Here is a 21,038-nt window from a genome sequence, read left to right as displayed (position 1 = left end):
GGGTCCTTGCTTTTCCAGCACTGCACCATGAATTTAATTTCCTGTGTCCTCATGACCCCATATCTGCATTACAAACCAAGACTTGTGATTTTCATCTATTTCCTTTATTTTTTTATTTTTTGATCCTCACATTCTGCATATTTTGTGTAGATTATAGTTTTTGCTTGTGTTTCACCAGCATTAAAGCACAGATGTGCACATAAAATTCTTAGATGAATACATATGTTGTTTTACAGTTTGTATAACCATTTAAAGCATAGTTCTGCTAGCCTGATGAATATCGGTAAACCTGGGTTAGGTGGGCTGAGTTTGAAAATGCGATAAGTGACCTACATTTAAAAATCCTCTGGAGTACAACTTAAGAATAGCCAATATAAGGAAAGTATGCATACAGAGTCACTAAAAGGTTAATTTAGTGATGTAATATTCAAATCTTGGTGTCATGTAGCCATACCTGAAATGCATATTTGTGTTTGTTGTTCTTAACATGGCAGCTGCAGATGAAAGTGAGCGAGTTACAGGTGAAGTGGTTTGCTCTATTTGCCTGAATTTATTTAAAGACCCTGTTACTACTGACTGTGGACATAACTTCTGCAGAGTCTGTATCACAGAACTTTGTGAGAAATCAAATAGGAATGTTTTCTGCCCACAGTGCCAAACGAAGCTTGTAAAGAAGAACCTCAGATTGAAACAACAATTGGAAATTGCCACAGAAGGAATTCAAAATACAAATTTGAAAGAGCTACAGCCAGACACATGCCTGAAAGTGGAACAGGAGCGATCAAAAGAAGGTCTTATCTGCAGGGCGCATAATAAAACAATAAATCTCTTTTGTGAAGAAGAAAAACAAGCAGTCTGCAGTGTATGCTGCTTGTCTAATGGGTATTGCAGTCATAATGTTATTCCTATTGAAGAGGCTATAAGAAAATACAAGGTAAGAAGTCAGTCAGTTGGTCTGCAAAACAAATAGCTGTTCAGTGCAACCTTAAAGAGACACTGACAGAATTAGTCTTACCTGTCCTGAGGTACTGTTGGTGTAGTATGTGAATTTGATAAGGAGTAGTTATTCAGACAGTTTATTTTATTTTATTTTTTTATTAAAATTGGACATTATGCTATGCATCTGTGGTAGCTTCTCTGAAGAGTATAAACAGGATCCTTGGGTTATTGAAGGTATTTTGACTATACACATGGGCAAGTTGAATGTTTGACAACTTCAGAACATTACATATTATTTGACCTGAATCTAAGTACAATAATAATTATGTTCAATTTATTTATGTACTGCTTATCTTGTGAGCTTTGCAAGCTTAATAAGTGAATGTTGACTGTGCCTAGTAAGCACTGTAATCCTATGGTTGGTCGGGACTGTTGGAACAGGTACCTTAACGCTGTACCATTTCACAGTTATGGTGTCTGCAGTTATCTGTAAAACTATCAGAAACTCTTGCATAGTTCTACCTGTATAGCTGTTGTAGCTTGTCTGCACGGCAGTACATATGTGGTCACAAAGTAATTCCAGGCTTTTAGTGTTTTTGTGAGGACAGCACTGCATTGCCTCAGATTGACATTTATCAGTTTTTCATTATATATTTTTTCCTCCTGACAGTGTTTTCAGTACATATTCTCGCTGATTACAGCTCAGCATTTAGGAAAAGTAAGCATTCAGACAAAAGAGTATGAGTTTGAAATTCTGGAAAACAATATTCTCTAACATATTACAAACATTTTTAAACAGACATTCAGTAAAATACATGAACAGACGTGATATACTATAACAGTTAAACATACATTTGCTAATTAGAGTACATTCATATGGCATAAAGGAAAGTATTACAATATAAAATATACTTATGCATTTAGTAGATGTTGAACACTGAGCATTTGAAGAGGTGTTTTAGTGAGTTTGTCAAACATATATTTTGTGATTAGTGATTATGAATTGAAAGAAATGAAAGTGAGGGAAGGAGCTGCATATGTTATTGAAATTAGGTTGTGTGGTATAAAGCAAATACAGAGACAATTATGTATGACTATCATGAGGTTTATATTATAAATATAGATGTGGGGTGAAGAGGAGTGTCACAAAACTATGTATATGGCTGGGAGATGGGCCTAAAGTGCTTGCAAGCCCTTTGCTCATGACATACTTCCTCACTATCACTCAGTTGTTTCAGCAAATGAACTAACTCCCACTAACTCAGTCTTCCTTAACTAAGCATCCTTTCCAATGCCTAACCACACCAGACTATCTAGCCATAACAGAACCCAGATCTTAACCCTAAAAACTCCCACCCAGTTGATAAACCTAAAGTCTATGATCACTCCCTAAACCTAAAATCCCCTTTCTCCTCCCTGAACCAAATATCACCTTCCCTCTCCACATATATCCTGAAGAGACATATGGTTAGGCTATATAGAATTGTTTCAGAAGATGACAAAAATGAGAATTTTAATCAAGATGCTTTTGGAGAGAGAGGTAATTCAAGAACATTATTACTGGAAATAACTGGTGAAGGGACAGATGATTAGGGTATATAGAATTGCTTCATAAGATGACAAGATGGAAATTTTAATCAAAATGCTTTTGGAGAGAGGTAATTCAAGAACATTATTATTGGAAATAAGATATGAAGTTTTAAAGAACTGTAAAGGCAAATGTTTCCCATCATTGGGTAAGGGTTTAACCCCTACTGATTCTGATTTGAGTAATGGCAGCAGTAATGACCCAGAGAAGACTATGGTTTTAAATTTGGATTTGAAATTGTGAACATAAAATCACTTATCTCGAGCAAATGGAAAATAATTGAATATGATAATGACTTGTATAAACAATTGCAGGATAGACCTCAGTTTGTATATAACAGACAGCCAAATTTAAATGACAAATTGGAAGTTGAAGCTACTAAAATAGTATTGAATGGTAGTAAAAGATTAGGTTCTAGGAACTGCAGATCTAGCGCACAATGTAACTATATATATTAAGGAGCAAGTTTATTATTAAAGACATGTACTTATTCTTTTACGTTTTCCCAAAGCTTTGATTGTACCTCCAAGGGACTGATATAATTGGCTTTTTGTGATTTTTGCCATTATTGTTATGTAGGTAAAACCAAAAGCATGCTGAAAAGTAGAATTTATGGACACTGTTATGACATTAAGTGTTTCAAAACATAACAGTGTATTGTTTAAATGTAAAAAGAATTATAATGGTAATAAGAAGATTTTCTTTTTAATACTGTAATAGGTATTATCTAGTCCTCGGGGTAGGGGGTCACTGGGAATATATAAATGTGCCAAAAACAAAACAAAAAAGAAAATAAGGAGAATGATCAGATGAGAAGGAAAGGAATGTGGAAAAGCCATGAATATAGTGGCAAGTATGGAAATCTCCGGGAAAAATGTCTTTTTGATCAGGATTTGACACAGGAATGGGTGAGGAGAGGTGAGTTGAAACCAAAGGATGAAAAGTTGATAATGGCAGCCCCGGATAGTGCACTCCATATACGTTGGAGTACAAAGTCCACTGAACATGTGGGAGAAACAGACAAATGTAGGTTCTGTAAAAAAGAATTGGAAAGAGTTGCATACCTTGTTGCTATGTGCAATACACTCATAGCAGAGGGCCTGTACACTGAAAGGCACAATAATGTGTCACCATTGTTGCACTGGGGATTGTGCAAACACTACAATATAGAAGTAACATTGGAAACATGAACCACAGAGCATTATAGAGAATGAGGAAGTATATATCACATGGGATCTCCCATTACCAACAATTCAAAAAATAGATGCGAGAAAACTAGATATAGTAGTCCATGAAAAAAAGACAAAAGCATCATTGATCATTGAAATTGATACACCTAATTATTACACTTTCTCATGTACAAGAGACACAATGTCATAAAATATCAGTACTTTCAGGCAGAAATATGATCAGTGTGGAAGAAAGATAGACAGTTCCAGTAGTAGTAGGCGCAATGGGTCTAATAAAAAAAGAATCTACAGTTGTATTTAGATATGCTACCAATACATATAAGTTCATATGAGTTACAGAAGGAGTCAGTTCTGGACACATCACGGGTGCTGCAAAGAGTACTTTTGGCTAGCATCAAAGACTGAAACAATACTAATTTCATGAACTTTAATTATACCTTACTTAGGAACAGGGTCCATTTCTATCATGGTATTAAAAACCCAAAAGAGTTGGGGAAATTAAATAGCTAGAAACAAATGAGGGGATTACAAACCAAGAGTAGACACTCTTGTATGATGTGAAAACAAGAACCTGTGAATTTACTTGCAGAGCACTAAAAGCTGTGGATTTACCTGTGGAGTACCAAAAGCCATAGATTTACCTGTGGAGTACCAAAAGCTGTGAATTTACCTATGGAGTACTACCTTACCTATGCTGTAGCAGGACTTTACATCTGGAGTCTAACTTGAAGATGCACTTGGAGGTTATTGGCATTTCTTCTGAGATGCAGCATCGTGAACTGTTGATCTCTGAGAAACATAAAAGAATGAACAGAACCTTAAGTATCCCTGAGTAGTATATTTCTTTTTGTTGGAAGTAGCTTTGAGTTGATATGTTTCTACTGCAAATAAATTGTGCTCCATAATTGCACTGTAAATAAATGTAGTAAAACCACAAAGTCAGTCTCCAGTGTTGAACATACTGCAGTTGCTATTGTCTGTTATTGTGATGAGAACTTGCACAATAGATTCTCTTTATATCCAATGAGGGACTGTCTAGGTGATTACTCTAACTATGGATAGGCAGTTAGATGAATGCAGTAGTTTGTGGGACATGTATAGCTCAGTAGACATAGGGACATGTTTGAATTTAAGCCAACAAGGTTCTTGAAATGAGTAGCAAATCTAGGTGCTTAGGATTTCCCTCTCTCTTCCTCCCTTGGCTGACCTGATTTGACTCACTTTCAGCTCTACATTTACCTACACTAGCATACTGCAACTCCTGCATAATGGTGTCTACAGGATTGCAATTAGCCACCACAACAAAAACTATTTCTGCCAGCAATTAATCAGATTAGGTTACACATATAAAAAGCATTTGTTAAGCTTTCTCTTACAGTGCTGTGTAATTAAGCAAGTCACCATTTTGGTCAGCCATAGGGTTCTTTTCTACTTGAGTGTTTGCCTCCTTTCCCTGTAACTAATGTACACTGACTCTTACATTTGTCCCTCTGACCCTAATCTGTACAGGTATACCTTGTACCTTTCTGGAGTTCTAACACTAAGACATAGATTCCTGTTGAATGTTTTACTTACTTGTCTGACATTTGAACAAGTAACCCTTGTAAAAATCCTCAAAACTGTATACTGTTGGTCTTTCTTTCCTGCTAAACATAAGTAAAATTAAAGTGCTGAGTGCAAGTAACATTAAAGTGCTGAGTGCAGATTTTAGGCCCTTACATTCAACTTACCTCAGGTGTGGTGTCTTGAGTCAATCAAGGTATCCCTCTAACCACTCCTACTGCCTTCTTTTTTCCTCCACCCTCTCTTTCCTCAAGGTTCACCCCTGCTCTGCTTGCCCTCGCTTCACTCGGGTCTCGATTCGCACCCCACCCTGCCCCTAAATTCCTCCCACTCCTGCTGCTGCTACATTTATTGCTACTAGACCACACTCCACTTTTTTAAACCAATTAGTAACAACTTGTCATTCAACAACACCACCCTCAACCTGATACCATCAGTCCTCTAACTCTACTATTCCTTTTGCCTAAGTTTCAAGCCTCATTCAGTAGGTATGCTATCACCCAAAATAGTTGTATTAACTCTACTTCTACCCCTGTTATTCATCCCATATCTCCTAACCACCTACGAATGTCAGGGTCACCCAGGTTTCCACTGCCCTAAATTCCAAACATCCATCCCATCTACAACAGATATTAATGCACCCTTACTCACGTCCCCATGCTTACCTCCTTAACTCCTAAATACTACCATCTTACTAGACCTAGTTACATTAGTCCTAAAACTAGACACTATTACAAAACTTTATTCAAAATCTTAAAACTCATTCCCAGGATACACTACAACCTCACAAAGGATGGCATCATCCACCCAAACCCTAGTCCATCCCCACCTGTTGACCCTAATCCCTCTACTATATCCCCTACCACCATAGCTTCAACAAACAGACCTCCTAACTCACTGCTGGCTTGCCATCTAAAGATTAGGAGCATAAATAACAAAACTCAGCACCTGCATGCCCTCTTAGCTGTTCATTTCCCAGATATATTATGCCTAACAGAAACGTGGCTAAAGCCTGCCACCAAGGAGCATGAGATTCTGCCACCACGGTACAATATGTTTCGACTAGACCGTACCACCAGAAAGGGTGGTGGGGTAGCCATACTTTACAAGTCTACCCTACACCCAACAACCACCCCAGTTCAATAATGCTGAAATTCTTATCTCAAACCTTGTTGTTGTGTCTTTCGGCTTTTCCCGGTTAGGGGTCGCCACAGCGGAACTCCGGTCCACTAATGAACTACAAATTAATAAAAACAAAAATGTAAACAATGTATGAGTCTACATTCCCCCAGGGAGGAACATAGAACTTTAGAAGACATCTTATATTGCTTATCCAATAACTACCCCCAAGAAACAATTGTTCTTGGGGATTTCAACTTTGACTGGAACACTTGATCTTGTGAAACCCCCACAACCCACATAAACCTCTATGGATTTACTCAAATCATAACTTCCCCCACCAGGACAGGAAAACCCAATAACAAAAAAAGTACCCTAGACTGGATACTCGTCAATACCCATCTTCAATCCTATAAATCAGGCACTTTGCCTGATGACCTAAGTGACCACTGTCTCACCTATGTAATCAAGCTCAAAGTAGACTGATCCTACCAACCTACAAATAAAACATTAACAACAAGAATTTTATTCTCACCAAGTTTCAAAATGAACTTAAGACATGCAACTGGTCAGTACTAAAAAGTCTCCCCCTAGATGAAGCAGTAGCATACTTTAACACCAAATTCCTTGCTATTCTTAACTCCCATGCTCCCAGCCGCTCTGTTAGAACCAAAGTTAATATTGCACCATGGCTTTCTAAAGATACCAAAATTTCACTCAAAAATAAAGCATGGGCCACCTAACACAAAACAAAAGCCTCACTTGACCAACTAAGATTCAGACAGCTAAGGAATGACACCAAAAAATCCATAACCTTAGACAAAAAGAACCACTACTAGCATCTACTGCAAAAACACCAAAACAAACCTCAAAGGTTATTGGCAGGAATAAACAAACTACTCCACCCAGGCCAAACCGCCACTCCACCCGCCCCTCAGCTTCCCAACAAAAATCCCCAGTAGACATTGCTAATAACTTCAACAGCTTCTTCACAGAGACTATCCAGTCTCTAGCCAGCCAACTCTCTCCCAATAGCTCTAATTCTAATGCAGCCACACCCAGTATCCAAACATGCTTTACCTTCTAACCTGCTCCTAATCAAGAAATTAAGACCCACCAACCTGGCTACCGACCTCCTCCCAGCAGCCTATCTGCAAAAGGCTGCTGACACCATAGCATACCCCATTTCAATCTTTATCAACAGAGCTATATCTGAAGCTACTGTACTCACTACATGGAAAATCTCCCATGTCATACCTCTCCATAAAGGAGGCAGTTCCACTGAACTGTCAAACTTTAAACCCATAGCTATTCTGTCACCTCTAGCTAAAATTATGGAGAAGTGTGTACACATACAGCTCATGCACTACCTCACACAGAACAAGCTGTTGTCCAACTTTCAGCACGGCTTTAAGCCACACCACAGTACTACTTCTGCCCTTCTCTCTTTCTCTAACATCATTAACCACAACCGCAATAATAACAAACTATCCTCAGAACTCTTTCTAGATCTATCCAAGGCTTTGACATGGTTGACCACAAAATGCTTATAAATACCTTGAAGGCCTTCTCCTTAAATAACCATGCACTCCAATGGTTTCAATCCTACCTGCAGGGCAGGAAACAGGCAGTCCTATGGCAGGACAAACTATCATCTCGCTTGCCCATCACATTAGGAGTCCCCCAGGGCTCGATAATAGGACCCCTTCTTTTCTCCATCTTTATAAATTATCTTTATTCAGTCATCCCAGATGCTACCTGCATTCAATTTGCGGATGACTCCACCTTGATTTGTTCTGACACATCACCAGCTACTTTATTCACATTAACCCAAAATACCTTCAATACAGTGGGAAAATGGTTCTCCAATCAACATCTAATCCTAAACCCCAACAAAACTAAGCTGCTCCTCTTCTCCCCCACACGCAGGACCACCCCCCCACCATCCTTCAACATAATCGCCAACAATGGCACTATCATCTCCCCAGAAGCCCAGACTAAACTACTGGGTGTCATACTTGATACCAACCTGAAGTTTGATGCGCATATCAATCAAACTATCAAAACCATTGATAAAAAACTTGGCTGTCTTTACAGAATCAAACCTTTCCTTACCCCACTTGCTAGAACTGCAATTGCCCTTTCCCATCTACTATCAACTCTTCTATATACCTCACCTCCATTCTCCAACTTAAACAAAACAGATCTTAATAAACTATCATCCCGCTATAACCACATTGTCAGATTTGCTACTAGCACAGCCTACCGGACACACCACTGTCTCAACCTAAATCACCTAGGATGGCTTGAACTGCCTCGTCTACTATAGTTCAACCAGCTAATAGTGGCATATAAAGTCCTTTACCAACCAGAAAATACACCTGCACTAAAAAATATTATCAGTCCCTACACCAACACCCGGCCACTGCGATCATCCACTAGACTCCTAGTTCAAAGATACAAATCTAGCTACTCAGCTGGGGACTCTCTGTTTGCCAACTCTTTTGGAAAAACATGGAACAGACCCCCAGCTGACTTGATCCTAGAACCCTCACTAACTCAATTCAAAAACAAACTCAAGAAATACTGCAAAACTCATTGGTTATGTCCTTGCACTAACCCCAACTAGTGACCTCTTTATTACTTAGGTGCTTTACCTTCAACTACGTCTTACTTTTTTCTACCACACCATTTCAGGAAGGGTCAGTTGTATAACTGCTGCACAATGTGTCTTAAACCTGAATGTAATGTTATGTATATATATGTATGTATATATATATATATATATATATTTATATATATATATATATATATATATATATAACTTTGAAAATAATGTTATGTTTTCTAAAGTGTTTTATAATAAGTTAGTACTATATGTGCTAAATGCTGGTATTGCTTATGACTGTAATCTGCTTGAAACTAGCATTTACTAAATGTTCAATGTGTATTATTATCTTGGAGCTTTTCTCCCCGGGCTTCCGCTGAAAATGGACATATATCCAGTCGGACTATCCCGGTCAACAAATGTAAAATAAAATAAAATAAATAAATAAATAAATAAATAAATAAATAAATAAATAAATGTTGGGTGCTGGAGCAAATTGGCCTATTGTAAGATTTTTAAGCAGGATTAGAAAATGACAGTCAAGAGCTAGAAAAAGTATCAAAGAAATGGAAGGAGATAATATCTGTCTGTGACAAATCTTGCTTTGTGTGTAAGGAAAGTTTTAGCTTTATGGTGTTTCCGTAAGTGAAATGGTTTTGGTGAATGTGTTTTGTATGTGATTGTGATGCTGGAGACATATGTGAGATTTAGCCCAAGAATCTTGACTTTGTTCACATCCTCAAATGGGTGAGGAGCTGATCTTAGAGATATTTAGGGATTTTCTGTTAGCATCAATAAAATCAAGAGAAGTGTCTGTTTAATATGGAAATGTTAATGTAAGCAATGGTCTAGGGAAGAAACAAAAATATTTATTTTAGTTTAAAAATATTTACACGCAGGCCCATGTTAATTAGACATGTTTTAAGTGAATGGAATGATTTTCATAAACAGCCTGAGACTATTTGGAGAGTGTCTGAAAATGGCGACGGTGGAATAATTGTCATATTGCATTCATTTGCAATCCCAATATTGTCAAGCAGATTGTTTATAAATATGATAAATAGAAGTGGGGCAGATATACAGCCCTGAGGGGCTCTGGCACTGATCTGTTGTTGTGTCCATTTTACTGCCAGTCCTGCAATTGAATAATGAGAAAGCAGCTAATACAGCAAGCTGAAGGATCAAGGCTTTTTCAAGAACAGCATGAGTTTTTTAGGTCACGCAGTGTCAAATGCATTTTATAGGTTTCAAAAACTGTGTCCACACACTTTCCAGAGTTTTGTTCTCTATGGGTGTATTTGATGTGGTTGAAAATAAATATGCTCATAAATAGCAGGGCCTAAATCCAAGATGAACATGGGATATTATATTATAATTTAATAGGCAGTTGCAGATGGACAATTTGAAGACTGCATTAAGAAAAGTTCCATTATTACATGAATAGTATTACTAGATTTAAAGTGCAGGCTGCAGCCATTTCAATTATAGTTCAACTTGCAGCTACTAAACCATAATGTAATTGTAATCTAACTGTAATGTTTATTTTTAAAATAACATGCGTTTGTGGTGGAACAATACTGCATTCGCTTTTATTATATTTATTCATTTACTGAATAGTTTGAATGATCTAACATTTGTTAATACACACACTGTTCATAATGGTCTACCAAAACAATGCCACCATTTTGTTATTCCCAATTTGCTGTACAAATTAATTAGAGATTATACAATGGTAAACAGTGAAAAGAGACAGTGACAGGAGTAAAAAGTGATGGACCTTTCTGTTAAGTTTCTCTGAAGTTTACTAATTTTTAAGGTTCTAAAACAAGGATACACCCTCCTCTAAAAGTAAAACTTCCTCTTTTTGACATTGTATATGAAGTGAGAGAAACACAAGACAATGTTATCACCCTTGCACTCGCAAACTCTTGGTTTCACTCAGGCAATCCTCTTTCTTTTTTTTTACAGCCCTTTTTATGGTGTTTCTCGGATTGCATTAAACTTAGATTATTTTATGTCAGTGCTGTTTTTTTTCTTTTATAAAATTTTACCTGTCTTAAAATTCTGTTACTGTTTGGAAGAAATTAACACTTACTGATTTCACCCTCTAGGTCTAGCTTCTATTCTGTAGATTCCCTTTAGCTGAACCACCTTTCTGCTGAAAGAGGTATGCCTTTGTGGAATACGAGTAACTGTGTAAACTCGGTTATTTTAAGCTGACAGTAGACAGATTTGAACACTATTTTCTTTCTGTACCCAACTTTATAAGAGGTCCTCATGTGCTATAAATGTATTCTAAATGTTGCTCTTCTTGATGGTGTCCAGAAGCTTAATTTTCCCTATGAATCTTTAGACAAATGTTGCCCTTCCACTTTACCAGATGGACTGGCATCCTTTTTGATATGTGCTGTGGTTGTTGATGCCCTTGTTTTAGCTAACCAGCAAGTCCATTATTATACTTGCATTAGTTACCCTCTTAACTTGTAACCCTACTAACAGCCTTTGTTTTTTTCTACTACTTGTATTTGTGGACTGTCTTGCTATTGGCAACACTTTGTTTTAACCCTACCAACAACCTTTGTTGCTCTTGGCAACCTTGCAAGCCATGTTACATTTTAAAGTAACCAAACTCACTGCTATGCTTCCAATACCAGTCCAGAGTGGGATTAACTGAATCACTCAGAGACTTACTGTACATTCATAGGTTTATAGGTTCATTGGCGTATACAGGCTAACGACCACCAGAGCCTTTATAAGTCTAGCTGTGCAACCCAGATGTGTCCCACAAGTTATATGTTTTAGACGTTTATATAGGGGGTAATTGCTGTTTATGATATGATTTACTGACAGCCTCTCTCTGTCAGAGACATGGGAGCCAGACCAGGAGTGAGTTTTCTATTTCCCTTCCAATGGTCCAAGTTATGCTTAAATAGGATTAGCAAGGGAGTTTGTATCACATGGATGGAGAGCCTGTTCCAGAGAAAGGCAATTCTCTGAGATGTATATCTGTCTCTTCAACATTTATGTTGCAAGCAAAATGTAGGCTTTTATATCTAGCTGTTTGTTTTTCAGATGTGCAAAATGTTTATCAGAGTGGGGTGCAGGGATGCCTTGCATGCTAGGCATAGGTCACCTCTCAATTAACCTGTAGAAGACCAAGTAAAGAGATAGACCTATGAGGTGATCTGGATAGGACATTGTCTTTATTGCCTCTATTCTTTTTGTAAGGAACCTTTGCAGATGTTTCAATAGTTATGTCTGTCTGGTCAGGTACATACCAAAGGGGGCCATTATACTCAATGATGGGTCTGATGAGGGCTGAGTATAGTGGTACAATGACTTCCCTAGACCTAGATGTCACGCACTTATAATTTGTGCAACACAGAAGGGTTTCCTTACTACCTTGGATACAGGTTAGTCAAAGGCCAGGTTACTGTCTACATGTTCCCAGATCCCTGACTAGGGGATGAACTCTTAGAGGTGTTTTATTGATGAAGTAGTTTCCTGGGGTGGTCGACTTCCCAAAAAATGCTATAATGTACTTCTTGGCACTGAGCGTTAAACCGTGGCTTTGGCACCAGTCATTTGTCTGTGTTAGACCCTCTTGCAGGATGTTAGTTTCTTCGGGGGATACTATGACTGCTCTCAGTTTGCAATCATCTGCTAACTTCATCAGTTAGAGGCCTTTGACTTTGGCCTTGACTTCTGAGAAGTAAATGCCAATGAGGAGCAGTCCTAGCACAGACCCCTGAGGGATTCCACTGGTGACTGGTCTCTTTGAGGAGGTAGTGTTACCAATCCTAACTTCCCAGGTTCTATCTGTGAGGCAGCTGGGTCTCCAGTGTATTATACAGGGGTTTATGCCTAATTATGTAAGTTTGTTAAAAATGTCTGAGTGCGGTATTGTATCAGATGCCTTAGCCAGGTCAAGGTAGACAGTATGCACTATTTTACCCTTCTCCATTGCCTTGGTGACCTTCTCAAAGAAGTCCACCAGGTTCAGTAGGCATGACACTCCTTTGCCAAAGCCAAACTAGGATGGATCCAATATCTGAAAGTCTCCTGTGTCTTTGTTGATCATTTACATGATGCTTATTTCCATGGTTTTGCATATAAGACTAGTCAGACTAATGGGTCTATGGCTTCCAGGATCTGCTATTCTTCCAGTCACCTTCAATTTATTTTAACTACTTACCTTGTTAGGTCAAGAGTAACACCTATTAAAATGGTGTCAACTTAGTGACTTCTTCCTTTCTGTCTAACCAGCATAGAAAGGTATAAAAAAACAAATTGCACACAATGGGTTGCTCATATTTATGTTCTGTCTGGTTATACCATCTCCTGACCATCTCTGCCAAACAAGCAATCAGCCACTGTATAAAACTATATATAGAGCATCTGTCAACCTTTGTTGTAATATTGAAAAGAAAGCAACAGAGGTCCCTACTGCTGTAGCACCATGATGTGGAATGCTACTATTTAATAGCTAATGATGTCAGCCACAATCAATGCAATACACATGGAAAGGCTAAGCAATCTGATAAACTTGCAAAGGATTTGTTGTTTTTTTTCTGCATTTCTCTAACTCAATATAATTGACTATCCCCCGGATCCTGCAAGCCCTGCCTGCATGCAGGACTAGTGCAGGAGCTCCAGCAGGCAATATGTCTACTGTGCGATCCAGGAATAACCTGTAGGGGTGTGCACGAGCACACCTGCACTAGTCCTGCACGGACTCAGCCCCTGTATGCAAATGACCCCATATGCAGGAGAAATCCATGAAAATGAGGTGAATTTGATATCCAGGTAGCTAGAAACTGACCATGCAGGACTAGTGTAATCTGCAGAAATGTACTCTGCTAGTAATGGAGTACACTTTTGCAAATTACAAAGAGCCATGATAGCTCCAAGTAAAGGGTGGATATCATGTATAAAGCATACCAATGGCCAACTATAAGGCCATTGGCATGGAAAACACTTGCAAAAAAAAAATTCAACTTTTATTTTTTTTTTAGCTGATCTCAGCTGTTTAAGCATAGGGCAGCGGAGCGTAAACGGGATCAGAGGGAAAATAAGAAAAAAAACCTAAAATAAGCATTCTAACCAAAATCACTATTCTGCCATTATACTTAATGGCAGGCAGAAGACAACATGGCCAGTGAATAGTGGTTGCTAAGGCGGGAGGCTCAGTGTGGGACATGTATCTATGCATTAGCAGACAATCCTATGCAAATGAGGGGAATGATAGTGAATCCCAGATTTCCCCTGCATGCTAGGCAGCTCCCAACAGTGTAAGAGCAGGAATAGCTTGGTGCAAGCCTAGGAGTTAGCTGACATCATAGGGTGTGTGTCAGGCATACTCTAAGCTGAGTGGAGCCCTGCAGCTTGGGTTTGCTCCTAGCTTAGCACAGCTAAGCAAGGGGGTGTGACAGAGGCTGCCTAGCACTCTTTACATTGCCTAAGCAGGTGTGCTCGCCGCGCACTGGGTTTTAAAGGGAAAAAAAAGTAAATCAGGAAATAGCAGCTCTGTGCACTTGATCACTGTGTTTGCGTGGTGTGCCCCTGGGCTTAAACAGGAAGGCAATGGGAAGGGAAAACAGCAGTAGGAAGGTACTCTAGGAGAACTAGCATAGCTGTCAGGTGAAATGTATCAGAATCAGCCAATTACACAGGCAGCAGACCAGCCCAGCCCAGAACACTACTATAAACTATGCAAACACCTTTCCCTCTGGTTTTTCCCATACTCTACACCACTGGTGTATACAAGCGGGGAAGTTTTAACAAACAAAACAACAAAATGATAGGGGCTGCAATAGCTATCATACAACAACATGTGGAAGAGGCTGAGGGTAGTGAGGATGTGAATGCTGTCGATCAACCCACAGTGAGGAGATGGAGAAGAGTGTACAGACCCAGGGTAACCTACCAGGAGCTACACGAGCTGGAGATAGTGGATCGCTATAGGGTGGACAGGGACCTATTATAGCAAATTGTTGAGCTGTGCCGGCCATGCCTGACACACAGAACTAACAGAGGGGAACCCATCCCAGTGGATACCAAGGTATGTGTAGGCCTAAGAATACTAGCTACAGGTTCCTTCCAAAGACCAACTGGGGATATGATGGGGATCTCACAGGCATCGGCATCCAGGGTACTCCACCAGTTCCTGGATGCCATGTCAGCTCATACCGGTGAGCACGTATATTTCCCCAACACCCATGAGGCATTGGCCAGCAATATGCAACTGTTCCACCAAATAGCAGAATACCCTGAGGTAGTGGGTGCTATAGACTGCATGCACATACACATCAAAGCACCACCCGGTGAGTGGGGTAGGGTTTACATCAACCACAAGGGCTTCCCTTCCATCAACTGCCAGGTCGTGTGTGATGCCCGGGGCATAATAATGAATGTGTGTGCTGGCTGCCCTGGAAGCTATCACGATTCTCACATCTGGCATCTGACGCAGCTGTACCAGAGATTTGCCAGTGGGGACATCCCTTACGGTCACCTAGTGGGGGATGCTGGTTACGCACTGGAGCTGTGGATGATGACACCCATCAGAAATGTACACACCTGAGCAATAACTCCATAATGAGGCACATGCACAGACCATAATTATAATAGAGCATGTGTTTGGGATGCTCAAGCCACAGTTCCTGTGCCTGGACACATCCAGTGGAGCCTTGCAGTACTCACCAGCTACATGTACCCAAATTCTCATAGTATGTGCCATGCTACAGAATATAATCCTGATGAAACAGCTGCAGCAGGAACAGCATGGGGCATCACCACACAGCCCCACACCATTGCCAAGACCTACACAGGCACAGAGTGACTCAGAGGAGGAACAACCTGAGCCTGCCCCAGTAGGCAGAAGGAGGTGTACCCAGTATGCCCTGGCCTTGGCAAAGAGGCAATGCATAGGACATATACTGACACAGGAGGGACCCATGGAATGACACCTCTCTTTGACTCGCACATACAGTAAAAGGGATGCCAAATATGATACCACCTGTACTCAACCATATGTAGGGAGTGTACTATGTGCATCCAACATAGGCAGCCCTGCAGCATCACCCTCAATACTGGCACACGCACAAAGGTAAGTCACTCAACCTACCAATTGCGGAATGGAGTAGAATGTGTTGTTGCCTGTATCTATGGTATGGATGTGAGTTTGCAAGGGAATCGGGTGGCTGAATGGTATGCCAGCAGATAGTAGACACCTATAGTGGCACCATGAGATCTGTAACAAATACTGGTGCCACCATAGTAGCCAGTACTACACAGGATGACAGAACCCACTGCAGGAAATGTGCTGGGCCACATGTGTGTCCATATGACTTACAAACGCCAGTCAGGGAGGTTCACATACCCAACAGTTTCAGCCAGCAGGATAGGTGTAGAAAAACACAAAGGCTGTGCTATGGCCTCTGAATGATGCCTATGGGTAACCACCCCCCCATGCCTACAAAGACCGACTAGAGCAGGTCAGGCAGTGGGATGTTAGTTCTGAAGGGTAGGAAGTCAGAAACTAATATATAGGTCAGTCCAAAACAAAGGATGAAAGGTACACCACGACAATTGAAGCAGACCCAAAGGATAGAAACTTAATAATTCTTTATTTCACAAAATATTATTAAGTTTCTATCCTTTGGGTCTGCTTCGATTGTCGTGGTGTACCTTTCATCCTTTGTTTTGGACTGTCTTTATTTTGTTTGGAGGTACTTTACCTGTTTGGTGTTCCTTTTTTACATTAATATGTAGGTCAATCAAACCTAAGACCTGTAGTACACTGATATGCCTCTAGTCAGCACGATAGGTTAGAATACAGAATGAAATGGAGTACCTGACATACCACTACAGTCATAGCAAATGTGTACAAGTGTCAGGTGTGCCCCCCATCCTATGTAGAAATGTAGAAACAGTCAGGTGTGCCCCCCAATCCCATGAAGAAATGTAGAAATAGTCAGGTGTGCCCCCCCACTCCTATGTAGACATGTAGAAACAGTCAGGTGTGCCCCTTCCCCCAATCCAGCATAGAAATGTAGTAACAGTCAGGTGTGCCCCCTTCCAACCACTTTGTAGAAATGTAGAAACAGACAGGTGTGCCTCCTCCCCCAATCCTGCATAGACATTTAGTAACAGTCAGGTGTGCCCCCCTCCCCCAATCCTGTGTAGGAATGTAGAAACAGTCAGGTGTGCTCCCCCCAACCCAACCTAGACATGTAGTAACAGTCAGGTGTGCCCCCCAAACCTATTTAGAAATGTAGTAACAGTCTCGTATGCCCTCCAATCCGGTGTGCACATGTCGTAACAGTCAGGTGTGTCCCCCACAACCCTATGTAGAAATGTAGTAACATGTATGTGTAGGTATAATACCAGTGGAGCACAGATGCCCAGAGGTGGCCAAGGTAGCAGGATATGTCATAGCATTTGCACATTATGCAGGTATGTGTGTTAGGTTGGTGTGTGTTTCATATTGTGTGAGTGGTCAGTATGTATGCATGTTGAGGTAAGACCTGGTGGCCATTGCCCACTACTGCTGATGACAGGGACAAGCCCTCACAACTGCAGTGCCAAAGACAATTCCCACCAGTATAACCCATGCTAGCAGTAAGCCGTTGTAAATGTATGGTGGTAATATGTGTCACCATCTGAAAGACTGACATGGCATGACTGTTGGGCTAGATATGCAAGCAGTACGCAGGGGAAAGAACCCCAGACATACAGTATATAGTGTGTCACTGTGAAATGGATCACATTATCTGGTCCTGTAATAGGGGATACCAGTGTTGTCTGCCCAAACACTTGCAGATCACAAAGGAGGTAGGAATGATGTATTGGGAAACAGCTGATGTACCTGCACATGCCAGCATAACTGGAATGCCCCATGCATATCTGTGTGTCAGATGCAAGTAGTGTCCATAGCACACATGCACCCAGCTCATGCAAACACCACCAACAGGTACCTCTTTGGTCATATCCCTGCTGTGGGGAATGAGTACAACATGACCCCACCTGTATATGGCAATAGCGAAAGAATGCAGCATGCAGTGCAGGTGTCCCATGCAGGTGTGTCTCTAGCCGTAGATAGTACCCTGCCAGCATCCACACCACCTGATCAAGACTGACAGAAGGTATTGGCATGAACACCTATCACACCTACCCTCTCACCCCAGGGGAATATACTGTATGGCCGTCTGAGACTGTAGAACTGACAGAATGCAATGGCCTGCCACATCTGGCCTGCAGCAAAACCTAATGGCCCACAGGTCTCTGCCAAAGGCCTATGTCTCACACATACTGCCAATGCATGTTATGTCATGGACACCCAAATAACAATATAACAGACTCCACATAAGCCATATGCAAGGCCATGTGGACAACCCACAATAACATGTCCACCATGTCTCACTGCATGAAGTGTGGACCAACACTAATACACAGCTGTGATGGGGTGATAACCTTAGGGGAAGTATCAGAGAATGTATGCATAATGTTTGGAAGAGGATATAATAACGGGGGGAGGGTGGGAGCATGGGCAGCATGGAATGTGCAAGGTCCGACACAAAGCTGTGTATATACACTATCCCTGGCTGCAAACACATAAATGGGTGGCTACATACCTGACCGTACACCACAATAGGGGTAATGTCCTGACTCATGGCCTCTGCCTCTGGGTAACCTGTGTGAATCTGTACAGCTGTGAGGTATTGCCACATCAAGATAAAGCCATACTTTCATGTCAATGGATGTACAAGTATGGGATCCTTTGTCAGCACTGTACCAAGGCACTTAAACAGATACACAGACCCAGCAGCAAGTGTCTGCAGATCCTCCTCCAGAATGGCATAACTTACCATGAATATGTAGGTGTCTGCCCACAATACCGGACACAGCTGCAGTCACCCTTGTCCCCCAAGGCATCACTGTGAGCAAGAATGTCCACCTGATAGTACATGAGGACAGAAAACATCACTGTGTATAACAGTACACTTGTCTGAATATCTCTGCTAACCGCAGTACCATGCAGCTGAAGCAGCACAGACACAATCACCTACAGTACACACTATCCCCTGCACAGTTTGTCCCCATATTGCCAAATGATCAATGGATACCCTGCAGAAACAGTATGTTATCTGTAGGTGTACAACACAAAGTTCAACACTGCAGTACATACTACCTGGAAATGATATACACATTCAATACAGAAGGGCATACTGGGCATGCTCACACACTTAAACAAATGAAGCCCATGTCTGCAAACAACAGTGGACCATACATATCTGGCAGTTGCAGATGTTAGTTCATACACTCCTCAGTATGCGCCAGTCATGCTTTGCACACATAGTGGATAGGAATACAAACATATATCCAAGGACAGCACACTATAATAAGACAAAAGTAGACGTACATAGATGTGTGGAAGAGAGTGACTGTGACAAGGAGCCATCCATTATGAGGCCTGTCCCACCCAGCACACAGCCAAATGGCTACAACCACATGAGGTGGAAATGTCACTCACTGTAGATATTAGCCACTGATATCCATCAGCACTACAGACTATGTGGTGCAAGTGCTAGCTGTGGAACATGACTGTACAAGGAAGTAGACATCTAGCAGCTGTATATACATACCTGTGGAATATAACCCTGTGTGTGACAGCTTGTAGTGTGTCAACCTCTAGATGAATGGATATGGCCCATGCACACACACTGCCTCCCATAGCCCTACTATGACAAGCCTGCTGAGGTCATCCACTTTGAAATACACCTTTGGGAAAGGTGTAGCCTAGTAATCTCTGTGGTGCATCCTATAACTGTATACTGCTGTAATGTGATAAGCTAGTTAAACAGTTCTAATCCCAGACATGACAACTGTGTTTGAGTGTGTGTGTTCCCTGTCTGAGTAGAGAGCAATGCTTTTTAGGCTAGTCACACTCACTACAATTCAAATGCCCTACTTTGGCAAGGCTGCTGATGTAATTCACTGTGAAATACACCTTTAGGAAAAGTAGTGCTCAGTAATCTCTGTGACGTGTCCTATAACTGTGTAATGCTGTAGTGTGATATAGAACCCTGGTAGGGGTTCTATTCCCACACATGGCAGTTGTGGATGTTTTTGTGTGCTTCTATGTCTGTGTAAGGAGCAATGATTTTTAGGCTAGTCGCACACACTACAATTCAAATGCCCTACTTTGGCAATCCTGCTGATGTCATTTACTGTGAAATACACCTTTGTGGAAAAAGTACTCCAGTAATCCTTGTGGAGTGTCCTATAACAGCGTAATGCTGTAGTATGATATAGAACTCTGGTAGGGGTTCTATTCCCACACAGCAGTTGTGGATGTTTTTGTGTGTGTTTCTGTGTCTGTGTAGGGAGCAATGCATTTTAGGCTAGTTACACTCACTACAATTCAAATGCCCTACTTTGGCAATCCTGCTGATGTCATTCACTGTGAAATACACCTTTGGGGAAGTAGTATTAGAGTAATCCCTGTGGTGTGTCCTATAACAGCGTAATGCTGTAGCATGATATAGGACCCTGGTAAGGGTTCTATTCCCACACATGGCAGTTGTGGATGTTGTTGTGTGTGTTTCTATATCTGTGTAGGGAGCAATGCTTTCTAGGCTAGTCACACACACTACAATTCAAATGCCCTACTTTGGCAATCCTGCTGATGTCATTCACTGTGAAATACACCTTTGTGGAAGGAGTACTCCAGTAATCTCTGTGGTGCATCCTATAACTGCATAGTGCTGTAGTGTAATATACTTGTTAGGTAGGAGTTCTAACCCCAGACAAGGCAGGTGTGTGTGTGTGTGTGTGTGTGTGTGTGTGTGTGTGTGTGTGTGTGTGTGTGTGTGTGTGTGTGTGTGTGTGTGTGTCTGTCTTTGTCATTTGTGTCCTGTGGGGAGGTGGCTGTGAGCGTGTAACAACTGGACTCAATGTGTAGTGGGATTTGCAAATTTCTTATATGGTGGCCCTAGTATATATCACAATCTCCACCATACAGGGATAACAG

At 40.9% G+C, this 21,038-nt stretch overlaps 1 protein-coding gene across 1 annotated transcript in view; it reads left to right on the top strand.

The window, feature by feature from the left end:
* The first annotated feature begins 487 nt into the window (after positions 1 to 487).
* LOC122795929 (E3 ubiquitin-protein ligase TRIM52-like) overlaps positions 488 to 21,038 on the top strand; it is a 117,164-nt gene continuing 96,613 nt past the window's right edge. Inside the window, exon 1 of the mRNA XM_044064410.1 lies at positions 488 to 934. Within this exon, the coding sequence (XP_043920345.1) occupies positions 488 to 934 (447 nt within the window). The remainder of the gene's footprint in view (positions 935 to 21,038) is intronic.

The sequence above is a fragment of the Protopterus annectens genome, chromosome 2.part2, assembly GCF_019279795.1.
Source record: "Protopterus annectens isolate FY-2018-M chromosome 2.part2, PAN1.0, whole genome shotgun sequence".
Lineage (NCBI taxonomy): Eukaryota > Metazoa > Chordata > Ceratodontiformes > Protopteridae > Protopterus > Protopterus annectens.
This window is presented reverse-complemented; position numbering and strand designations above follow the sequence as displayed.